At 40.6% G+C, this 21,739-nt stretch overlaps 1 protein-coding gene across 4 annotated transcripts in view; it reads left to right on the top strand.

Annotated features, from left to right (window-relative positions):
* The first annotated feature begins 220 nt into the window (after nucleotides 1-220).
* Nucleotides 221-21,739, top strand: part of EP300 (E1A binding protein p300) — a 70,128-nt gene continuing 48,609 nt past the window's right edge. For 2 of the 4 annotated variants that reach the window (XM_023762272.1, XM_023762271.1), the window contains exons 1-2: nucleotides 221-1,112; nucleotides 17,193-17,812. In XM_023762272.1, the coding sequence (XP_023618040.1) occupies nucleotides 1,019-1,112; nucleotides 17,193-17,812 (714 nt within the window). In that variant the 5' untranslated portion in view covers nucleotides 221-1,018. The remainder of the gene's footprint in view (nucleotides 1,113-17,192; nucleotides 17,813-21,739) is intronic. The other 2 variants (XM_023762273.1, XM_006098534.3) reach the window with 1 other exon arrangement.

The raw sequence follows: 21,739 nt of genomic DNA, 5'->3' as shown, positions 1-21,739 counted from the left end.
GAGAGGCGGCAGGGGCCGCGACAGTAGCGGGGGGCCCTTGGGCGCACGAGCCGAAGCGACCGACCCCGAGCCCCCTCCCGCCTGCACACACCCCCACCGCGGCTCGGGAGCCGGGCCGGCGTCGACGCCTAGGGGGGACCATTACATAACCCCGCGCCCCGCGGCGCCTTCCCCGCCGCCGAGGGCGGCCCCGAGCGGAGCCCGGGGGGCGGGCGCTCCCGGCACCTGGCCCCGGGGGTGGGGGCCGGAGCGGCGGCCGTATTTATTTTCCGCGGACGAGGAGGGCGAAGGAGAGCGCGGAGCGAGCGGAGGCTGCCTGCGCCACCGCCGTCGCCGGCCTCCTCGGTGGCTCGGCGTCCGCTCGGGCGGCGGCGCTGTTCGGCTCGGCCCTCTGGTCGGGGAGCTGCGCGCCCGGCGTCCTGGCCGCGCCTCCGCCGCGCGATGTGAGTCGGCGGCGCCGGCCTGGCTCTCGGCTCGGGCGAGCTCCGTGGGGCCATTAGGGGCCGGTGCGGCGGCAGGAGAGTCGGGAGGGGGCACCGGGAGGAGGTGAGTGTGCCTCGTCGCCTCCTCCTCTCCCCCCCCCTTCGCCCCCGCCTCCTGGTGGCGATGAGAAGGAGGAGGACAGCGCCGAGGAGGAAGAGGCTGATGGCGGCGGCGGAGCTCCGAGGGACCTCGGCTCGGCGGGGACCGGCCGCGGCGGGCCGGGGACTGCGCCGCTAGAGCCGCGAGTCGTCGGGAATTCGCCGCGGCGGACCCGCTCGGCCGATCGGTGTGCGCCCTCCTCCGGGCCTGCGCCAGGCCCGGCCCCTCGCACTTGCCCTTACCTTTCTGTCGGGTCCGCATCCCTTTCCAAGCCACCGCGGCCCGGCGGACAGAAAAAGGAACTTCCCCCCACCCCCCTCGGGGGCCGGCGGAGCCCCCCGAGCCCACCCCGGAGAGCGGGGCGGGGACCCCCTCCGAAGAAGAGATTTCCCCGGGATTCTCGTTTTCCTCGCCTGGATCTCCGAAAGAATTAAAAATGGCCGAGAATGTGGTGGAACCGGGGCCGCCTTCAGCCAAGCGGCCTAAACTCTCATCTCCGGCCCTCTCGGCGTCGGCCAGCGATGGCACAGGTTAGTCCCGGAGCCTCGCCTTGCACGTTCCCTTCCATCTTTTCGGCTCCGTGCACCTTTATTCTTCTCTCTGTGTGTTTTTTCTCCCCTTTTCTTTCTCCTCTTAGTTCTCTCTCTCTCTCGATTAATTTTAAAGGTGTTTGAATGAGCTGGTCGAAGACGTCCAGTCGCCCAACCATTTTCTTTGCTTCCTAATACATTCGTTGCAACATTATGTCATATCGATGTGTGTTCTGGAATTGGAGCTCTTTAGTGGTGCTATAGAAATGGCCTTTATTATTGCTGCCATGCACTTTAATTTTGGAAATGCCAATGCATTTGTGGGTAAAGGTTTTTAATACAGTTTTACTTTTAATTTTGTTGTTGGCAAATGAGGAATTGCAAATCTTTTCTCCTTGGTTTCTCTTAACTCTGTTTCCACTACTTTTCACTCTTCCTTTTCAGTATTTTCGTTGCACAACATTTTCTCTTGAGAATGAGGGTGTAAAAAAAAAAATCTTTGTTTTATTTATTTACGTGTATGTGTTCCAGGATTTCAGGTTTGACGTGAGGTTTAACGTCAAATGTGAAATTTGGTTTGAATTATTTTACCTACCATTCTTAGCTTTTTTTTTTTTTTTGGCTTTAAGAATTAATATGGAGTGCAGTTCATTTTACATCTTCCATTCTTTGGTTTAGGACCGAAATATCTGAAACTCTGGGTTTTCAAGTTGGGGGAGAGAGGGATATTTTCTTTGCAGTTTGTAGTCACTCTCTCTTTGGGGTGGGGAAGAAAAGAGATAACAGATTTTGTGGAGTGAGTTACTTGGAAATCAAGATAAGAAATGGAAAGAGTCCCAATTATGGACTGCAAACATGAATTGATCGAACATGTTTGAAATGTGCATTAGGTTTAGCATCTGCGTGTTTTTACCTTTTTATGCTTTAAACATATTTGGAGATTTCTGTTTAAAAAGCTCTACGAATTCTTTACTTCACTCAGTTGTGGACTAGCCCTTTCTCAAGAGATAATTCAGGGAGACTTTCTTCCATCATTCCTTCCTTGCAGTTAGTTTGATGCTATCCTGGTGGCCACCGACCTTTTTTGCTGTCATAGTTGTTTGAGGTGCCAGGATAATGAAGAGGAAGAATGGCTGGCCACCTGACAGTCCACAAGATGTTCCCCCTTCCCATGAGCATCTCAACTCCCCAAGAACAGGCTCAGCGTCATCCCTCCATCCACCAGTGAGAGTGCTTAATGGAGTTAAATGTACCCTTTGAATTTGTAGAGAACTTCTAAGCACGTTTCTAAGTAGGCTTCATTTTAAAGGGTGAAAATGTAAGGAGATAGCAAATGCTTTCGTTTCTTTTGCTTTTATAAGAAAGATAGCCTGCAAAATTTGAGGATTTTTGCAGTTCCTCTACTTCAGAGTTCCTCTACTTTTGCAGAGTTCTCATTACTTCAGGATTGTAACATTGGCAATGCATGAACTTTGATCTGTCCTTATTCCTTGAAGCTTCTGTAGTCTTTCAGGGATTTTTCTTAACCTGTCTTTTTTTCTCAATTCATGCACATAAATATTGTGTTCCTTTGCACTTACTAACATCACTCAGAAATTCTTACAGATCACGATTAGACATGTTTTCACGTATAGATTTTTGGATTGTTTCTTTAATTTTTGTGTAATGTGGTAATGGATTTTACATTTGAGTTAGCCAGTGACTTGGGATATTTTAGAAAAAAACTTCTTTTCTATGCATTATTTTGATGTCTCCTTATTTGAGCAGCTTAGTCTTGGAGTAATGCAAGGCCTGAAAGGAAGGCTCTGCTCAACTTCCAAACACCTCTGTTCAGTTGCACTACTGCATTCTCCATACTTGATCTGTGTAGTTGGTAACTTTAGCTAACTCATTCTGGGATAGTGTTTCACATGTCTGTTACACAGAAACTATTTTGCTACTTGATATATCTTTGAATAGTTGAGTCCTAAATGTATCAAGTGGGTTTTTATAATAAAAAAACTCTCAACATTGAGATTAACTCAGTCTTGGTACTAAGTATTTATTTTTGTTAGCTTTCTCTAAATTTTATTGTGAAGGTTGGTTCCTACCCACCCCCCAAACACCCCAAGCCCCCCAATTAAGATTCTATTCCAAGATTTTTTTTGTTCATTTTAAAAATCTTAATAGTCTGGGTTTTGTTTTGTGGTTTTGTTACTGTTGTAGGGGTGGGGCAGCAAGTGTCAAGAAAATACTGTCTCCCTGTGAACTTTAAGTTGGTTCCCATTACATTTTTATTTTTTTGTCCACTAGTGTGTAGTATAAGTTTGCAGGCAACTTCTAACAGAGATACTTCACTTTTAACAACTTTAAAATTTCAAACTTGTAACTTCTACATTTTGAGTTTTGAGTTGTCACCTAGATATTTTATAAATGTGAAAGTAAGTTATTCCTTATACTTGGTTGTGAATTTTATCTAGAACTGGTCAAAATGATGCCATAATTCTAGACCTCAGAAACTTTTTTTTTCTTAATAGTATTAAGTAGACCTACCAAGAGTTTGCTTGTGCCAGTTTTATAGGACAGAAGACTAGAATCTAATTGGGTTGACATTCGAAAGCATTACAAAACAAATTAGCATAGGACTGGTGCAGAATAAAAATGTGTTATTCAACGATTGTTCTAAAAATTTATAACTTGAATTAAGTTTTCATGTGTTGGAATGAGGAGGAAGAGATTTATTTTTTAGCTTTTGCATCTTTATGTTCCTGTTTCAATATTTGCACTTGAGTCATTAAAAGTTTTACTTTACTATGGTTAGGTCGCAACTATTTGATACATCAAATGACTTATTCTCCCCCCCCCCCCCCCCAAAAAAAAAAAGATCATAAAAGCCACTTGTAAAAAAATTTTGGTACAATTATTGACAGAAAAGTTAACAGGTAAGTCCTGGAAGAATTTCTTGAACCTATTTCTAATAATAACCTGAGTGATGGGAATGAGGAGGATTACATGTTGCCTTCATTGCACACTGGACATGTTCTGTCACTGCTCTTGTAAACACTTAATGCTGTATGCACTGAAAGAACAGAATCCGGAAAGATGGGTGACAGCAACAGCACTAGGATCTGGCATAGTAAGTAGGTAAAGATCTTTCTGGTCCTGGTATAGTTTTGTGTCCCTACTGTGTACTCCCGTGTCAGAATTGGCTTGAGTTTCATGCCTGTTTTTCATTTTAAAGGCGCAGGACAGCTAGACTGTAAAATACACTGCATTTTAAATACATGTATTTTTTTATTGATTTCAGAAAGGAAGGAAGAGAGAGAGAAGAAGCATCAATGATGAATCATTGAGTGGCTGCCTCCTGCACACCCCACACTGGGGATTGAACCTGCATCCCGGCATGAGCCCTGACCAGAAATCAAACCATGACCTCCTGGTTCCTAGGTCGACACTCAACCACTGAGCCATGACAGCCAGGCTAAAATATACTGCATTTTAACCACTAGAATGTACACAATAGAGAAGTGGCAAGGATTTTTTTTTTTTTTTTTTGTAGGGAGTGAGGGAGGGGGGTGGATGTAAGGGGGAGGAAGAGAGGGAGGGCCCGGGAAAAATCAATGTGAGAGAGAGAGAGAGAGAGATTAATTGGTTGCCTCTCACATGCACCCATCTGCATGCCCAGATGGAGCCTGCAACCCAGGTTTGAGCCCTTGACTGGGAATAGAACCTAAGAGCCTTCCCTGCAGGGGCCAACACTCTAACCACTGAGTAACACCTGCCAGGGCGTGGCAAGGATTTTTTAAATGTCCATTTTACTTCCTCAAAATACCTTTGTATATTAGTGGCTTATCATCCTAACCAATGTTTTTGGTGGAAGCCATTTCTTTTTTCAGCTCTTAAACCTGCCAGATTATGTTTTAGTTTTTACACATTAATGTTTACATTAGAGTTCTGCTTCTGGAGTTTTTCAGTTATAGCTCTTTGACCCAGTGAGATATTACTGTTAAAATTAAAGTGCAAGACATTTTACCAAGTGCCTTGAACTCTGGCAATTGCTTATTCTCAAAGCTTTGTAAGTTCATTTATAGGGCTTCAGGAAGGCTATCTGTGCTTGATGTGAGGTAAAGTGCCTGTTGTTAAATTGTAATAAGTCTTGTATGTGTTACAATATGGGTGCCCTTTCCAGCGTAAGTTCATGTTCTGTTGCAGAGGTAAGAAATGTATTGGCATATCCAGTGAATGGATGATGGGGATGGAGGAAAGGGTTCCTGCCTTGGTTGCCTTTTTGGTATTTTCTGTTTTACTTTGCTTTTCTACCTTCTCCGAGTCTAGTCTATAAAAAGGGTGAAGGTGTGTGATTAAAACAATAAATTGAGAATTGGTGCCTAGTGTTGTTTGTAGGGGCATTAAGTGATAAATAAGAAAGGAAAAAAATAGCAAAAATGTTGCAGCTATAGTAGGAATGTAACTTCCTGGTATATTTATAAAAGTATTTCAGGAGTTAATTCTGCTAAACACCCATCAATAATGGAAAAATAAGACATGCTTCTTTAGTGGGCTTTTTTTGTTGTTGAGATTTTAGGGTTCTCTCCTTTTAGAATTTTTGAAGTTGGATTTTTTTAGTGTGGCTTACATTAGAAAGATTAATGAACCATGGCCAGGTAACTCAGTTGATTAGAGCAGTGGTTGCCAACTGGTGGTCCGTGAGGTCCGAAAGGTTGGCAACCACTGGGTTAGAGCATCATCCCCATATACCAAGGTTGTGTGTTCCATCTCTAGTTAGGGAACATGAAAGAACCTACCAATGAATGCAAAAGTAAGTGGAACAAGTTTCTCTTTCTCTCTCTCCCTCCCTCCCTTGCCCCCTTCCTCTCTAAAATCAATCAATAAATTTAAGAAGAGAAATTAATGAGTAAGATAAAACTTAAATTATGCCAAGTGTAAAATTTTTACAATAGTGAATTTTGCCAATGATTTTTTTTTTCATGTGATGGATGGTAGTTTTGAAATTTTCATGGGAATTTTTTATTATTCAGTTCTCAAAAAAAGGTTTAAGAGAATATTAATTGAGGTGTTAAGCCTCTTCTAAACAATTTGGATCTTATTTGTTTTTAGATGTAGATCTTTTTAAATAAATGGCCAAGAAGGTAATTAGAAGCAATTTAAAGTTGAGAGAGAGAGAGAAAGAAATTAAAACTACTGAAAAAAAAGTGAGTGGTTAAAAGATTGGGTTTTGAAGTCAGACTACTACTAGAGTTCAGGTCCCAGACCTGCCTTTATTAACTAACTGTGAGCCTTAGGCCAGTTTCTTAACTTCTCTGTATTAGCTTCCTCGCCTATAGTACCCACATTATAGTATTGTGGCAAGGAATAAAGGAGAATTCTCTTTATCATATGCTTAAGATAGTGCTTGCTGTAGCATAGTATGTGCTCATTAATTGTTAACTGTTTTTAAATTCACTACTAAGTAATAAAATATGGTAGATTTTAAAAACTTTTAAGATTTATTGATTTTTATAGAGAGAGAGGAAACGGGGGAGAGAGGAAGATTGATTTGTTGTTCCACTTTTTTATGCGTTCATTGGTTGCATAAAACTTTGGCATATCAAGACGATGCTCTAACTAATTGAGCTACCCAGCCAGGGAAGTGGTAGACTTTTTAATGACTATATAGAGCAGGGGTCCTCAAACTACGGCCCGCGGGCCACATGCGGCCCGCCGAAAACATTTATCCAGCCCACTGGGTGTTTTTGCTGCCGCTGTGTGCATAGGAATTTGTTCATAGTTTTTTTTTAAACTATAGTCCAGCCCTCCAACAGTCTGAGGGACAGTGAACTGGCCCCCTGTTTAAAAAGTTTGAGGACCCCTGATATAGAGACTAGAAAAAGAAAGCCAAGTGCATGAAGTTCAGAGAGTAGTCTTAGAAGTAAGGCTTATGGTACAGAGTTAGTCTATAAATCACCTACTCAGATTAAGTTTTTTGAGAATATAAGAATGTGGCAGCAGAGATTAAAATAAAAGTACTACATATACTACTGTCACATAGGGTGTCTTGTTTATGTAATTGAAATTAAAAATCAACAAAGTTTTAAGGCATAATGATAAATCAGAAAACATTTTCTTGGAAATGCTCACGATAAGAATGGCTTTTTGCTAAAGAATTGTGTGGTTGAGCACAATTTTTTTCTGTTACGTATTTGCTTATCTGGGTCTTAAAAGAATACTTTCTTATAAAGGAGGAAGGAAAGTAGGAGCAGTGCAGTGCTTCTTAAATGTTTTTTACTACAAGAACTACATTTTGCGTATAAAAACAGAGACCCTGTCTTAGCAAGTGAACACATAATACCCTTACTATTTGTAATATTTGCATTTTTATTTGTAATAATTGCATTTCATAGTTGTGACCCACTATATTGAGTTCATGCCCCTCTATTGGCTTATGACCCACAACTTGAAAAATACTGGCTTTGCCGAAACCGGTTTGGCTCAGTGGATAGAGCGTCGGCCTGCGGACTGAAGGGTCCCAGGTTCGATTCCGGTCAAGGGCATGTACTTGGGTTGCGGGCACATCCCCAGTAGGAGATGTGCAGGAGGCAGCTGATCGATGTTTCTCTCTCATCGATGTTTCTAACTCTCTATCTCTCTCCCTTCCTCTCTGTAAAAAATCAATAAAATATATTTAAAAAAAAATACTGGCTTAGAAAAGTTGACAAGGTAACAGTTGTCCTGTATTGGACCAACATTTTCTCTGTGCTAGGTATTTGTCTTCAGTACAGGGAATACTCTGATAATCCAGGCAGACAGACCCTTCCTTCCTGGAACCTATAGATAGGGGAGGAGAACAACATTCAATTCTGATGTGACCAGCATTGTACTTGGGAAGTACAGTGTATATTGGGAGAAACAGGAAGACCTAACCTGTAATTACTATTACTCTGGTGGCTATCTTTGAGTAATTGGTGTCTGATCTTGGGATCTGAAGGATAGATATATGGTTAGTAAGAGCGAACCAAACTGGGAATAAGAGAGTATGGCCTGTTCAGATCCCCAAATGTCCGGAGAGATGAACAAGGGGCCAGTTATGCAGAGCTTATAATGCTTATTGGAGTTTAGACTTTCCATTTTAGCTCTTTTAAATGAATGGAGCAGTATTGTACCTTAGATGATTGACTAAGTGAGGAATTGTTTGGATAGGAAGAGGGAAAAATGTGAAGCTGAGAGACCAGTGAGATGCCTGTATTAGGATTCTAGCTGTGATGGGGGTGGCCTGGATTAGAAGACAGAAAGAAGTGGAAAAGATTTGAGGGAAGGTGATGGTCAGCAGAACTTAGATGTTAGGATATTGCAGTGGAGGAATCAAGAATAAGTTCCAGGTTTCAAGTTAGGGTAGCTGGATTGGTAAGGATGCCATTTACTAAAATAGCAAACATAGGAAAAGAAGTATTTATGTATAGCTATGGGAGGGGGTGGTTATGATGAGTTAAATTTGGACATTTTGAAGTTGTGTGATTCTCCTAAATTGAGTAGTCACTGTTTCTATTTGGTATGCCTTTCTTTCATTTCAGCCAACAAACATTTACTACTCACCAAATTTTAGGCACTCTGAATTAAAGATGAATTAAAGTGTAGTTTCTGCTCTCAAGTCCTTTAGGATGTGGTGGGGTTGGTATACATGTATACACAATTTTACCATAAATTATACTCTGGTAAGTTTTTAAAAATAATCTGAATAAAGGCAGAGAATAGGAATTATTTCTAACAGTGTGGGTTTACTGTATTTGGGAAAAACTTTATAAAGAAATGGGGTTAGAAGAGCTTGAAGGGTAACTTTTTCATAGAAGTAGGGAAAGTTGGATATTTCAGATGGAACAAATACAAGTGATTCTTTTTATTATTATTGAAGATATAGTCATTGATTTGAGAGAGAGAGAGACATTGATAGATTGCCTCCAAGAGGGGAGGGAGGGAGGGGAGAGAGAGAGAGAGAGAATGAATTGATTGATTGCCTCCGGCACGTGCCCCAACAGGGAATTGAACTTGTAACCTAGTTATGTGCCCTGACCAGGAATGGAACGGACAACCTTTTGGTGTACAGGACAATACTACAACCAACTGGACCACCCAGTCAGGGCCAAATACAAGTGGTGCTTATGTCACTAGAATATAGACTGTATGGTAGAGTGGTTTTTTTGTTTGTTTGCTTTAAATATATATTTTTTATTGATTTTTTTTTTACAGAGAGGAAGGGTGAGGGATAGAGAGTTAGAAACATCAATGAGAGAGAAACATCGATCCGCTGCCTCCTGCACATCCCCCCACTGGGGATGTGCCCGCAACCAAGGTACATGCCCTTGACCGGAATTGAACCCGGGACCCTTTAGTCTGCAGGCCGACTCTCTATCCACTGAGCCAAACCAGCCAGGGTGGTAGAGTGTTTTAATGGGAGACAGATTGAAAAGGATGTTGGGGTCCTTTTATGAAAAAACAGGCTAAGGAATGTGACATTCATCTTACCATCAGGATAGAAATCTATGAGCCAGGGGAGTGACATGGTCAGGGAAAGTGGAAAGAAGAATTCTGGTGACGGTGTACAGAATCAGTAGCAGGAAAAGAACCTAATGGCAAGAGGACCATGGGTACATCATTTATCTCTCGAAATGCATTTATCATTTGCTTTTGCAGTTTTTAGTAAATTGTAATTACCAAAGGGAATTTTTTAAGATCCAAGTTTTGCCTTGGCCTGGCTGCTCAGTTGGTTGGAGTGCCATCTGGTGCACCAAAAGATTGCGGGCTCGATCCCTGGTCCAGGCGTGTAGTGAGGGCAACTGATCAATATTTCTCTCTCACATAATGTTTCTCTCTCCTCCCCTCGATCCCTTCCTTGGGTGAGGATTTAAACATATCCTTGCGTGAGGATTAAAAATAAAAATGCAAGTTTTGTTTACCACTTGACATAATTGTAGAATATAGCAGATAGTTCTACCAATATAGAGTTGATTATATACAGGTGAGTTAATAGGGTTCATATTCAATAACAAAATAGTATAATCTTAGGGAAGCCAGTGTTAGCACCAGTTACTGCAGCTATACAATGATGAATCAGTCATTTCACACTTGAGTCTTCCCTAGCAGGGGCAGTGTTCTAAGAGAACTGAGTAAGATGGGTCTTTATTTTCCCAATTGCTCTTCAACCAAAACTGTTCTGCTTTTTAATTTTATTTTTTTGTTTTCATGTAAACACTACCAAGATGATCCCGAAGGATCCTTTTGCTCTAGGTTAATAAATTTATACATTTATATGCTTTAGAATCTTTAAGAGGCATTTCATTGGTTCTTTTTTATTTTTTAATATATTTTTATTGATTTTAAGGAGGAGGGAGAGAGAGATAGAAACATCAATGATGAAAGAGAATCATTGATCAGCTGCCTCCTGCACATCCCTACTGGGGATTGAGTCCACAATCCGGGCATGTGCCCTGACCGAGAATCAAACTGCGACCTCCTGGCTCATAGGTTGACACTCAATCACTGAGCCATGCCAGCTGGGTTTACTGGTTCTTAAAACAATTCCATGAGGGAGGGAGGTAGAATAAGTTTTTTACTACCACAGTTGGAACGTGACAGCTCAATGAGGTCAGCTTGAAGACGGGTTTAAATCTAGGTCTTTAGACTCCTTGAGCAGTGCCAAGTTAGATACCAGTGGTTGCTGATGGCATTTAGGAATCAGAAATGCCCAGAACTTTGAGGAACAATCAAAATAGCAAAAGAGTAATGACAGTCAGTGATATCAGATTAAATAATAGGGTCTGTTTGATTGGAGGTCAAAGTATATGTGACATTTTTACATAGTCTTCCAGTTTTAATCAATATAGTTAAAAATAAATGGTTTAAAGTTGATGTAAGAGGACTTTCTATAAAGTTACTAGTAGCCCTGCGCACGAATCCTTGTGCCAGTAGCTCTCTGTGGGGCCTGGCTGCTCCACGCCCGCTGCCCAGAGGCCCATCCGCAGCCGGGTGCGGAACAGTTGCCTCATGACGGTGCAAGCATGTCCCCCCACCCCCACCCCCCGGCTGCTCTGTGCCTGCTGCCCAGAGGCTCTCCATGGCTGGGGTGGAACGCTTGCCTTGTCGCCATGGCAACGAAGCAAGCATTCCGCTAGGCTGCTCACACTGCCCACTCTCAGTGGTGCGCGCCCCCCCCCCCCCCCCCCGGGACTGGGGGACTCCGGCGGGGCTGAGAGGACTGGGTGCTGCCATCTTGTGGCTATGGGCTCTGCCATCTTTGTGACGGAGTGACCGTTAATTTGCATATTAACCTTTTATTAGATAGGATAATACCCAATCGGATACAAGTAATTACAGTATGCAGTTGTAGAATTGCTAGAAACATCTTATTCCATGAGCATATCCTAGGTGCTATAGGAAATGTAAATAATAAATGAGACCCCTATTTTTTAGATACTTATAATTTGGTAAAGAAGTAAGATGTACACAAATACTATTTAGCTGTAACAAAAGATGGAAGATACGAAGTACATAGTTGAGGTTGTAACAAAGTGAGCCATCTTGGGAAATAGGACTACTGGGACCAGTCATTGAGTTGAAAACCTGAGTGGTAACTACAGTTAGGTCTGTTGAATGTATAAGATTGCCATTAAAAAAAGAATGACCCTAAACCTTTATTTTTCAAGATCTACCAATGTAAACTCTCCTGTCTGTTTCAAAATGGAGCCTAATTATGTAATGTGAGGTCACATGTTTTTCATAAACATAAAACAGCAACCAATTAGAATCCTTCTATATAATAAAAGGCTAATAATGCAAATTGTCCCCTTGACTGGGAGTTTGACCAGGGAACGGGGCCATCCGGCCAACCGCCTGTGGTCAATCGGCCTGGACCCCACCTGTGCATGAATTTGTGCACTGGGCCTCTAGTAGGTTACATGAAAATCATAAAGACTCTAGGGCCTAGAGTAAGATTTCTATATTACTGAAGTTAATTTCTCCTCAATGAACTCTGTATATGGCTGTTATCTACTGACATTGAGAGGACTAATAAGAATAATACAATTATTTTTAAAAAAGAATAATACAATTATTGAGGTGTTAAGAACAACGCTTGCCTCATTGAAAGTGCCTGATGAAAGTTTGCTCTTCTTATAAACCAGTCTTATTTCCTAATAGGGTTATGATTCTATTGAATAATAATACTTGATAACATTTTCATATTTTTAATATGTGCCGGCCAATATTTTAAATACTTTACATATATTAACTCATTTAATCTTCACAAATATCCGATGAGTATTGAAGTAATAAGCATATGGAAGTTCTCTATCCTATTGAATTGAAATTTCCAATACATGGATTTTACTGGCCATGTATGATTTTTAAAGTATTCACAAATAACTTTCTTATTTATACAGAGTTGGAAACTAGGTTCTTCTGTATATACTTTAGAATCATCTTGTCTGGTTCCCTTAAAAACTGTAAGAATTTTTTATTGGCACTGCATTGAATCTATTGGGGCAGAATAGATGTCTTTATATAATATCAAGGATTTGTACCTAGATGTTTAGGATATTATTCTATTTATTTATGTAGTCTTTACTTTCACAATTTACATATATTTTATAGTAACATATTGTTAGATTTTTTTCCTAAGTTTTCCCCATGCTATCATAAATTGTATTAAAAATTCTTTTCTAAACATCACTGATGTACAGAAATGTAGTTTAATTTCTTTATATTTGTAGTATATTTAATCACCGTGCTAACCTCTCACTATTTCCATTTCTTTGCTTTGGATTTTCTATATTGATTTATCTCCATAAAATAAGCTGTGTTTCTTCCTTCTCAGTTTTTTAACTTATAGTTTGTTTTTTTTATTATTATTGCTTTGGCTAGCTATTCTAGTACAAGATTGAATAGAAGTGGCTGTCATAAGTATCTTTGTTTTGGTCTGATGCTAGACTACTTTTAATGTTGGTCCATTATGCATATTTGCTGTCAGATTTTAGGTTTTGGAAGAAACTTTTTATCAATTTAAAGAAGTTCCCATCACTTTCTTGATTTTTTAAAATGTGATTTGGTATTGAGTTTTATCCAGTGCTTTTCTTGTTCCACTTATTTATGCATTCATTGGTTGATTCTTGTACGTGCCCTCACCGGGGGTTCGAGCCTGCAACCTTAGTGCATCGGGATGATGTTCTTACCTAGTGAGCTACTGGGCCAGGGCCTCCAGTGCTTTTCTTACAGCCATTGAGGTTAATCTTATATTTTCTTCTTTGTTAATATGGTGAATGACTATCTATATACTTCTAGTCTAAGGTTCCATTGCAAACCTTTCCCCCTTGGATTCCTGAGATATCCCAACTTGATCATGACAATACATTTTTAAGGCAGTAATGAACTTGGTTGCTTTCTTTTCTTTTTTTTTTTTCAAGGGTTTTTGCTTCTATGTTAATGGTTTTTACTGGCCATGTATGATTTTTAGAGTAGTCTATTTTTTTTTAAGATATATTTTTATTTATTTCAGAGAGGAAGGGGAAGGGAGAGAAGAGATAGAAACATCAATGATGAGAGAGAATCATCAAGTGGCTGCCTCAGTGAGCCCACAACCAGGGCATGTGCCCTTGACCGGAATCGAACCTGAGACCCATCAGTTTGCAGGTCGACACTCTATCCACTGAGCCAAACCAGCCAGGGCTCTTTTTATTTTCTAGAAGTGTTTGTGTAAGACGAAGTCGTCTTTTCCTTGAAAGATCAGAAGGACATATCTGTAAAAAATTTAGATCTGGTGTTTTCTTTATAGAAAGACTAATCAGTGATTTATTTTTGTTAATAGTAATGGGATTATTCAGGCTCTTTATATCTCCTCCTTTTCAATTTTTTAAATAGGAAATTTCAATTCAGTAGGATAGAGAACTTGCATATGCTTATTAGTTCAAGTTACCGGTATTTTTGTGTGCCTTTCTCCCCCTCTTTTTACAACTGGTTTGAATCAGAAGTTAAACAAGGTATATCTGGTTGTTGACTCTTTTATTTGATAATATCTTCTCTCATTCTCTTTTTTTGCCATTGATTTGTTGGAGAAACTGGGACATTTATCCTTCATAATTTATTTTTGATAAGGTTTGGTGAGTGTTTTATCAGGAATTTATTCATTTATGTCTCTTCAGTTTTTTTTTCATGAAGTTGATTAGTAGTGTTGCTTTCTCATTTTGTTTTATTTTTTCCTTAATTTTCCCAGAAGTTTATCTTTATTACTCCTTCAAAGAACCAAATTCTGGTTTGTTGATACCTTCTCAGTTATATCTCTGTCTTTCTCATGTTGATAATTAGCTGCTTTTTATCTTTTTAAAAAATATGTTGCCCTAGCCGGTTTTGCTTAGTGGGTAGAGCACCGGCCTGTGGACTGAATGGTCCCAGGTTCAATTCTGGTCAAGGGCACATGCCTGGGTTGCAGTGATTCTCTCTCATCATTGATGTTTCTATTTCTTTCTCCCCTCTCCCTCTCTGAAATCAATAAAAATATATTTTAAAAAATACGTGTGTGTTTTTTAAGTGACAGGAAGAGATAGGAAGAGAGAGAAACATGGATTGGCTGCCTCCTGCACGCCCTCTACTGGGGATCAATTCCCCGACCTCTTGGCACAGGGTACCTTGCTCAACCAATGGAGCCACACCAGCCAGGCTGCTTTTTATCTTTGATCATCTTCCTGCTGTTCTTCTAACTTAATCATTTGGATACTTAACTCATTAATTTTTAGCTTTATTTTCTAACAAAGCCTTTAAGTTTTGAAATCTAGTGTTTTTATTATTCAGTTTCTTTTCTGATTTCCTCTTTAATTTGTCACTTAGGTATATGTATGTTTTTTTTAAATTTCTAAATGGGTAGAGATTTTTATTTTTCCCTAACTGTGCAACTGTAAAAATATATTTCTTTGTATACTTCAGGGGAAAAGTAGAATGCAAAATTGCTCATAAAGTATATATGATCCCAGTTTTGTGAGTTATGTAAGTAGAAATGATTAAGGCAGGGGTTCTCAACTTGTGGGTCGCACCCCTTTGGGGATCGAACGACCCTTTCACAGGGGTAACCTAAATACATCCTGCATATCAGATATTTACATTACGATTCATAACAGTAGCAAAATTACAGTTATGAAGTAGCAACGAAAATAATTTTATGGTTGGGGGTCACCACAACATGAGGAACTGTATTACAGGGTCCAGGCATTAGGAAGGTTGAGAACCACTGGGTTAAGGAAATATATCAATATATTAAAGTTTTTTTTGAGTAATGATATCAAATACATTTTGAGACTTATATTCCAAAACTATTCATGACACCTTTTATTCTTTTTAAAAAATTATGTGTGTGTGTGTGTGTGTGTGTGTATGTATATATATATATATATATATATATGTATTGAGAGAGAGCAGGGGAGAGGGATAGATAGACACATCGATGAGAGAGAAACATCATGATTGATCGGCTGCCTCCTGCACACCCCCCACAAGGGATTGAGCCCTCAACCCAAACATATGCCCTGACTGGGATCGAACCGGTGGCCTCTTGGTTACTGGCTTGCCGCTCAACCGTTGAGCTACACCAACCGGGCAAGACACTTTTTATTCTTATGATGGATGGGCACATAGGATTTTTCAGAAGGAACGAAATTCTGTAAAAGTCTGGACTCTAAACAAGTCCTGAGATCCTGGGACCATTTGATTCGATTAAAATATGACCAGAATGCTTAACTGTGTTGGGCATTAGGCAAGGAGTTGGTCCATAAGTGATAAGATGTGTGCTTTCTAAAGAGCTACATGGGTGTAGGGGTGGGTGGGTAGGGGAGACGGCAGTGGGGAGGAGAGAGAGTGACAGACACACTAACAATTTCAGTGCTATGATAGAGGGCTATAAGAACTGGAAGGGCACGTAAAGGAGTTTTGCTTAAAAAGCAAGATTGATTGGACCAAATAGATCATTTAAAGTGGAATCTTCTTTAAGCAATGAACTATTTTTAATGGGATAGTCAGTTGTAGAGTCAGGTATATTTAATTATTAAATACCCAGTAATGCCTATTTAATATGAAAACTACTCGGAGAATTAAACGGGAAGAAAACTCAGCAGTAAAGTGAAAAAAAAGACAACTCAAATACCTAAATATATAAAATGAGTGAGGACTGTCAACAGGTCAACCAGGGACAGTTTTGCCCTTCCAAGAGATATTTTAGTGATACTGAGACATTTTTGGTTGTCACAGATGGGGTATGGATACTAATGGCATTGAGAAAAGAGAGCGGGGATCTGTGGATTATCTTAACAATGCTCCCTTCCCTCACAACAAAGAATTATCCAGCCCAAAATGTTTAATAGTAGCAAGATTGAGAAAAACCTGGGCTAATCTCTAATTTCATCCTCTTTTTGGTGGCAGTGGGGCAGGAGTGTAGGGTGGGAGTGATTTGTGTGTTTTTCTATCCTATTTCAGCTAGATTGTGGTTAAGGAAATCTAATCTGTAGGCTGAAGTCAGGTGAAAGCAAATTCACTCAGCAGATTGAGGATCTGTTTTGTGATAGAATTTGGCAAAGAATGGTAGACAGCCCCTTGCTTCATGGAGCTCACGCTGAATGTTCTACAAATGAAGGGTCTTTTGTATCAGATGTCTTTATTATTATGATAGTTTAAACCTTTTATTCTGAATTCGTTGGCGATTGGTAAATAATTTTAACCTCTTCTATGGAATTCTGGAATATTATCTAACTTAATTGTACATCTTTTTTCATGACTATTAATACAAACTTTTAGCAACTCATAATGGGTGTTGTACTGAGATTAGGTCCTTTTTCCTTGGTCTTATTTAAGTACAGTTCATTAAGTGTTTAAACTTGTTGGTATAATCAAACATTCTCCTATTTTTAAATATGTAAATATCAGAAAAGGCTTTTTAGTATAACATGAAAAACCTCAATAGATAGTATTCCATAGAGTGAGGTATAGAAATGCAATGTTTATCAATAACAAAATATAAAGCAGTTTTTAATTTTGATTTTGTCTAACTTTAACCATTACCTTTTCTCTTGCTTTCAGATTTTGGCTCTCTGTTTGACTTGGAGCATGACTTACCAGATGAATTAATCAACTCTACAGAATTGGGACTAACCAATGGTGGTGATATTAGTCAGCTTCAGACAAGTCTTGGCATGGTACAAGATGCAGCCTCTAAACATAAACAACTGTCAGAATTGCTACGGTCTGGTAGTTCCCCTAACCTCAACATGGGGGTTGGTGGCCCAGGGCAAGGCATGGCCAGCCAGGCCCAACAGAACAGTCCTGGATTAGGTTTGATAAATAGCATGGTCAAAAGCCCAATCCCCAACATGGGGATGGGCACTAGTGGACCAAATCAGGGTCCCACACCACCATCTGCAACAGGTATGATGAACAGTCCAGTAAATCAACCTGCCATGGGAATGAACACAGGGATGAATGCTGGCATGAATCCTGGAATGTTGAATGCAGGCAATGGACAGGGGATGATGCCTAATCAAGTCATGAACGGTTCAATTGGAGCCGGCAGGGGGCGACCTAATATGCAGTACTCAAACCCAGGCATGGGAAATGCTGGCAACTTAATAACTGAGCCCCTGCAGCAAGGCTCTCCCCAGATGGGAGGACAGGCGGGACTGAGAGGCCCCCAGCCTCTTAAGGTAAGTGCAGTTTGGGTTTGTGTGCACTATCAGTATGTTTTTTAGTGTTCCAGTGTTGGAGGGAGGGGTGAGGTCAGTTCATTTATTTTTATTGTTCATATTTAATCTTCCATTGTGTAGCGTTTTCCACATATTTTTTTGCCAAGGCTCTACAAACCCTAAGTATTGTCACAAATTTTATGAAGCTCTTCTATTAAATTAAGTACAACATTTTACACAGCTTATTGGTATTGTATACCTTCAGTTTGTTCCAAATTATTGCCAGCTAATTCCTGTTCTCTCTGGCACAAGTATTAGAATATTTTCATTTTATTTCTAAACCCACTTTAGTCTTCATAGCCTCCTTATAAAAATACAATTTGAGCCGAACCGGTTTGGCTCAGTGGATAGAGCATTGGCCTGCAGACTGAAGGGTCCCAGGTTCGATTCCAGTCAAGGGCATGTACCTTGGTTGCGGGCACATCCTCAGTGGGGGGTGTGCAGGAGGCAGCTGATCGATGTTTCTCTCTCATCGATGTTTCTAACTCTCTATCCCTCTCCCTTCTTCTCTGTAAAAAATCAATAAAATATATTTTTTAAAAAATACAATTTGAGATAGCTGCCATTATACTGTCTTCAGGTAGACTTCATTTGTTACCACTGCTTTGAATGTCCCTGGTTTTTAAGAGATATTTCTTTATTATAAGATTTTTTTTAATGTTATTTTTCCTTATTGCTTGATGATAATTAAGGTGTATTCGTTTACTATGAAACCTTAGCTAATATTCCAGGTGTTCCAATGCCTACTGCTAGTTTTATGAATTAGAGAATGCTAAGTATGTTTAAGATGAGTTCTCTCTGTTGATTAAGACATTTTAAACACATTCTTGATGCTTATTCTGCCATATTTTTCCTGTATATTTTATTCCTTTTTCTTAAAATGGTATCACACTATAATTGCCACTGCCTGGCATGTGTTTAGTAAATACTTGTTGAATAAAAGAGATGGCTTTGCTTGAAAGGTATTATTGGAGATTGGTAAGATTCTCACAAGGAGTCAAGAGCAGGTTTTTTCTGTAAGAGGAATAATTTTTAGCAGGCATTAGGATTTTCGTGCTCCTGAGAATCATGATGGTGAGAGCTAGGATTAAATTAAGACATAGGCATGAATCAGGAATATGGGAACTAGGGTCACATGTAGCTGTATGAAAGCCCTTAAAGCTTTTTTACTACAAAGTAAAGAATATTGACCTTAAACTTGGGAAGGGATTCTGTTTGGCATCCCTACCTATGCTGTAGATTCTCTCTTGCTGGCACTTTTATGTTGCTGTGTTGATGTAGTTTACCTAGCATATTTGGAGTGAAAACCAGAAACAAGAGGTAAAATATTTATTAGGTACCTCTTCTAGGTTCTAGGAACATAGTTGTGAAGAGTCCCTGCCTTCCTGATATTTATATTCCAGTGGGGAGAAAAGGGATGACAGACAGTAAATCTTCACTGATTGATCAGATATTTATCGAGTACCAGCTTTGCTGCTGAAGATAGAGCAGTGAATAAACTTACTTCATGGAACTTATTTTCTAGTGTTCACATAAGATGTAAATGTATAGTATTCCAGGTAAGTGCTATGAAAAATAAAGTAAGGGTAAGGCTCATGGAGAGAATGCCTCAGTTGGGAGTTGGGCACTGTTGTATTTATAATCTAAATCACAGATTTCTTTTTCCTTTTTAAAAAGATTTTAAAAATGGATATTTGGAGAGAGAGGAAGGGAGAGGGAGAGAAAGGGAAATACTGATCGGCTGCCTCCTGCACACTCCCTACCAGGTATTAAGCCCAGAACCTGGGCATGGCCCTGACCGTGAATTGAATCCTTGGACTTTTGGTGCATGGGATGACGTTTAACTAATTGAGCCACATTGACCAAGGCAAAATCACAGATTTCTTGCATCGCCATTGTTTGAGGAACTGGGTGTATGCAATGAATAAAACAGACAAAATTCCCTGTCCTTGTGGAGCTTTAATTTCACAGGAAGGGGGGGATCCAAATATAAAAACTTCATTATTAAAATATTTCCTTATTTTAGCCTTGGCCAGTTGCTCAGTGGTTAGAGCGTTGGCCCAAGGTCTGAAGTATCTTGGGTTTGATTCCCAGTCAAGGGCACATACCTTGGTTGCAGGTTGGAACCCTGGCCCTGGTCTGGGCACGTGTGGGATGCAGCCAATCGATGTGCTTCTCTCACATTGATGTGCGTGTGTGTGTGTGAGTCTGTCTGTCTGTCTGTCTGTCTCTCTCTCTCTCTGCACACACACACACACACACACACACACACTAGAGGCCCGGTGCATGAAATTTGTGCATGGGTAGGGTGCCTAGGCCTGGCCGGCGATCAGGGCTGATCAGGTACCCTGCCTCCCCACCTCCTCCTTCCCTCACTCCTTCAGTGCCCTGCCACCACTGCTGGTTGCCTGCCATGTTCCGCACTGCCCCCTGGTGGTCAGTGCATGTCATAGTGAGCGATCGAACTCCCAGTCGAACTCCTGAGTGGACAATTTGCATATTAGACTCCATATATATAAATAAAATAAAAGCCTAATATGCTCAGTGTCCGGTTATCCGTTCAACCAATCAAAGCCTAATACGCTAATGATATGCTAAGGCCACTCAGCCACTTGCTATGATGTACACTGATCACCAGGGGGCAGACAGTCGACCAGTTGCTATGGTGTGCACTGAACACCGCGGGGCAGACGCTCCAACCAGTAGGTTAGCTTGCTGCTGGGGTCCGACCGATTGGGACTGAGCGAGACTGAGTGAGATGCGCCGGACATGCCCTGGAGCCCTCCCGCAATCCCTCCCCAGCTGGCCAACCTCCCGTGTCCCTCCCTGGCCCCAATCCTGCACCGGTGGGATCCCTTGGCCAGGCCTGTGCCCTCTCTAAATCCGGGACCCCTCGGGATGTCAGAGAGCCAGTTTTGGCCTGATTTCACAGGCCAGGCCGAAGGACCCACTGCTGCATGAATTTGTGCACCAGGCCGCTAGTGTGTATATATATATCTTTGCCTTCCTCCCTCCCTCCCTCCCTATTTTCCACTCTGTCTCAAAATCAATGGAGAAAATATCCTCAGGTGAGGGTTAAAAAATACATATATTTCCTTGTTTTAAATGAGTGCCCAGATTTTGAACCATACTACCTGAGTTAGGATACGGGCTAGCCCACATCCTTCTCTAAATTTAGCTGCATTTTGTGAAGCTTCTTGTCTAAATCATTTCACAAGATATTATATCTGCCTGCTAAAAATGCTGGTGACAAAAGAAATTTAAAAATTTGAAAATTATTTTTTTAAATAGCTGTCCTTTGTATATGAAAGAAGAAATGAAGTTAACTAATACAAACATCATAATTAATGGTGTGGATATGGAACTACACTACCTGGGTTAAAAATTACATCAGGCTATTTGCCTGCTGTGCCTCTGCTTTCTCGTCTGTAGAATGTGAATAGTCAGAGTGAGGTGTAAACTACCCCAGAACTGTTGAAGAACTAAATGAATTGATAAAATAAGCTCTTTATGCGTAGTATATAGTGAGCACTTATTAGTGCAGTAGGAGTAGTAGTAGTAGCAAGTGCTCAGTATTATTGTAGTTGCCATTCTGAGATGATTTAAAACATTTTTATGGGCAGGAAAGAAATCAAAACTACATCATATGGTTAAGCTACAGTCTTTTAGAAGGGCAGCTGTCAGCTATAATGGAGAATAAATCGATGTACCACATGAACAACAATTGACTAGAGCAGTGGTCGGCAAACTGCAGCTCGCAAGCCACATGCGGCTCTTTGGCCCCTTGAGTGTGGCTCTTCCACAAAATACCACGTGCGGGCGCGCACGTACAGTGCGACTGAAACTTTGTGGCCCATGCGCAGAAGTCGGTATTTTGTGGAAGAACCA

This window comes from Myotis lucifugus, unplaced genomic scaffold (genome assembly GCF_000147115.1).
Source record: "Myotis lucifugus unplaced genomic scaffold, Myoluc2.0 scaffold_239, whole genome shotgun sequence".
In the NCBI taxonomy this organism is placed as follows: Eukaryota; Metazoa; Chordata; class Mammalia; order Chiroptera; family Vespertilionidae; genus Myotis; species Myotis lucifugus.
Note: the sequence above shows the minus strand (reverse complement) of the source record. Positions and strands in the feature narration are given on the sequence as shown.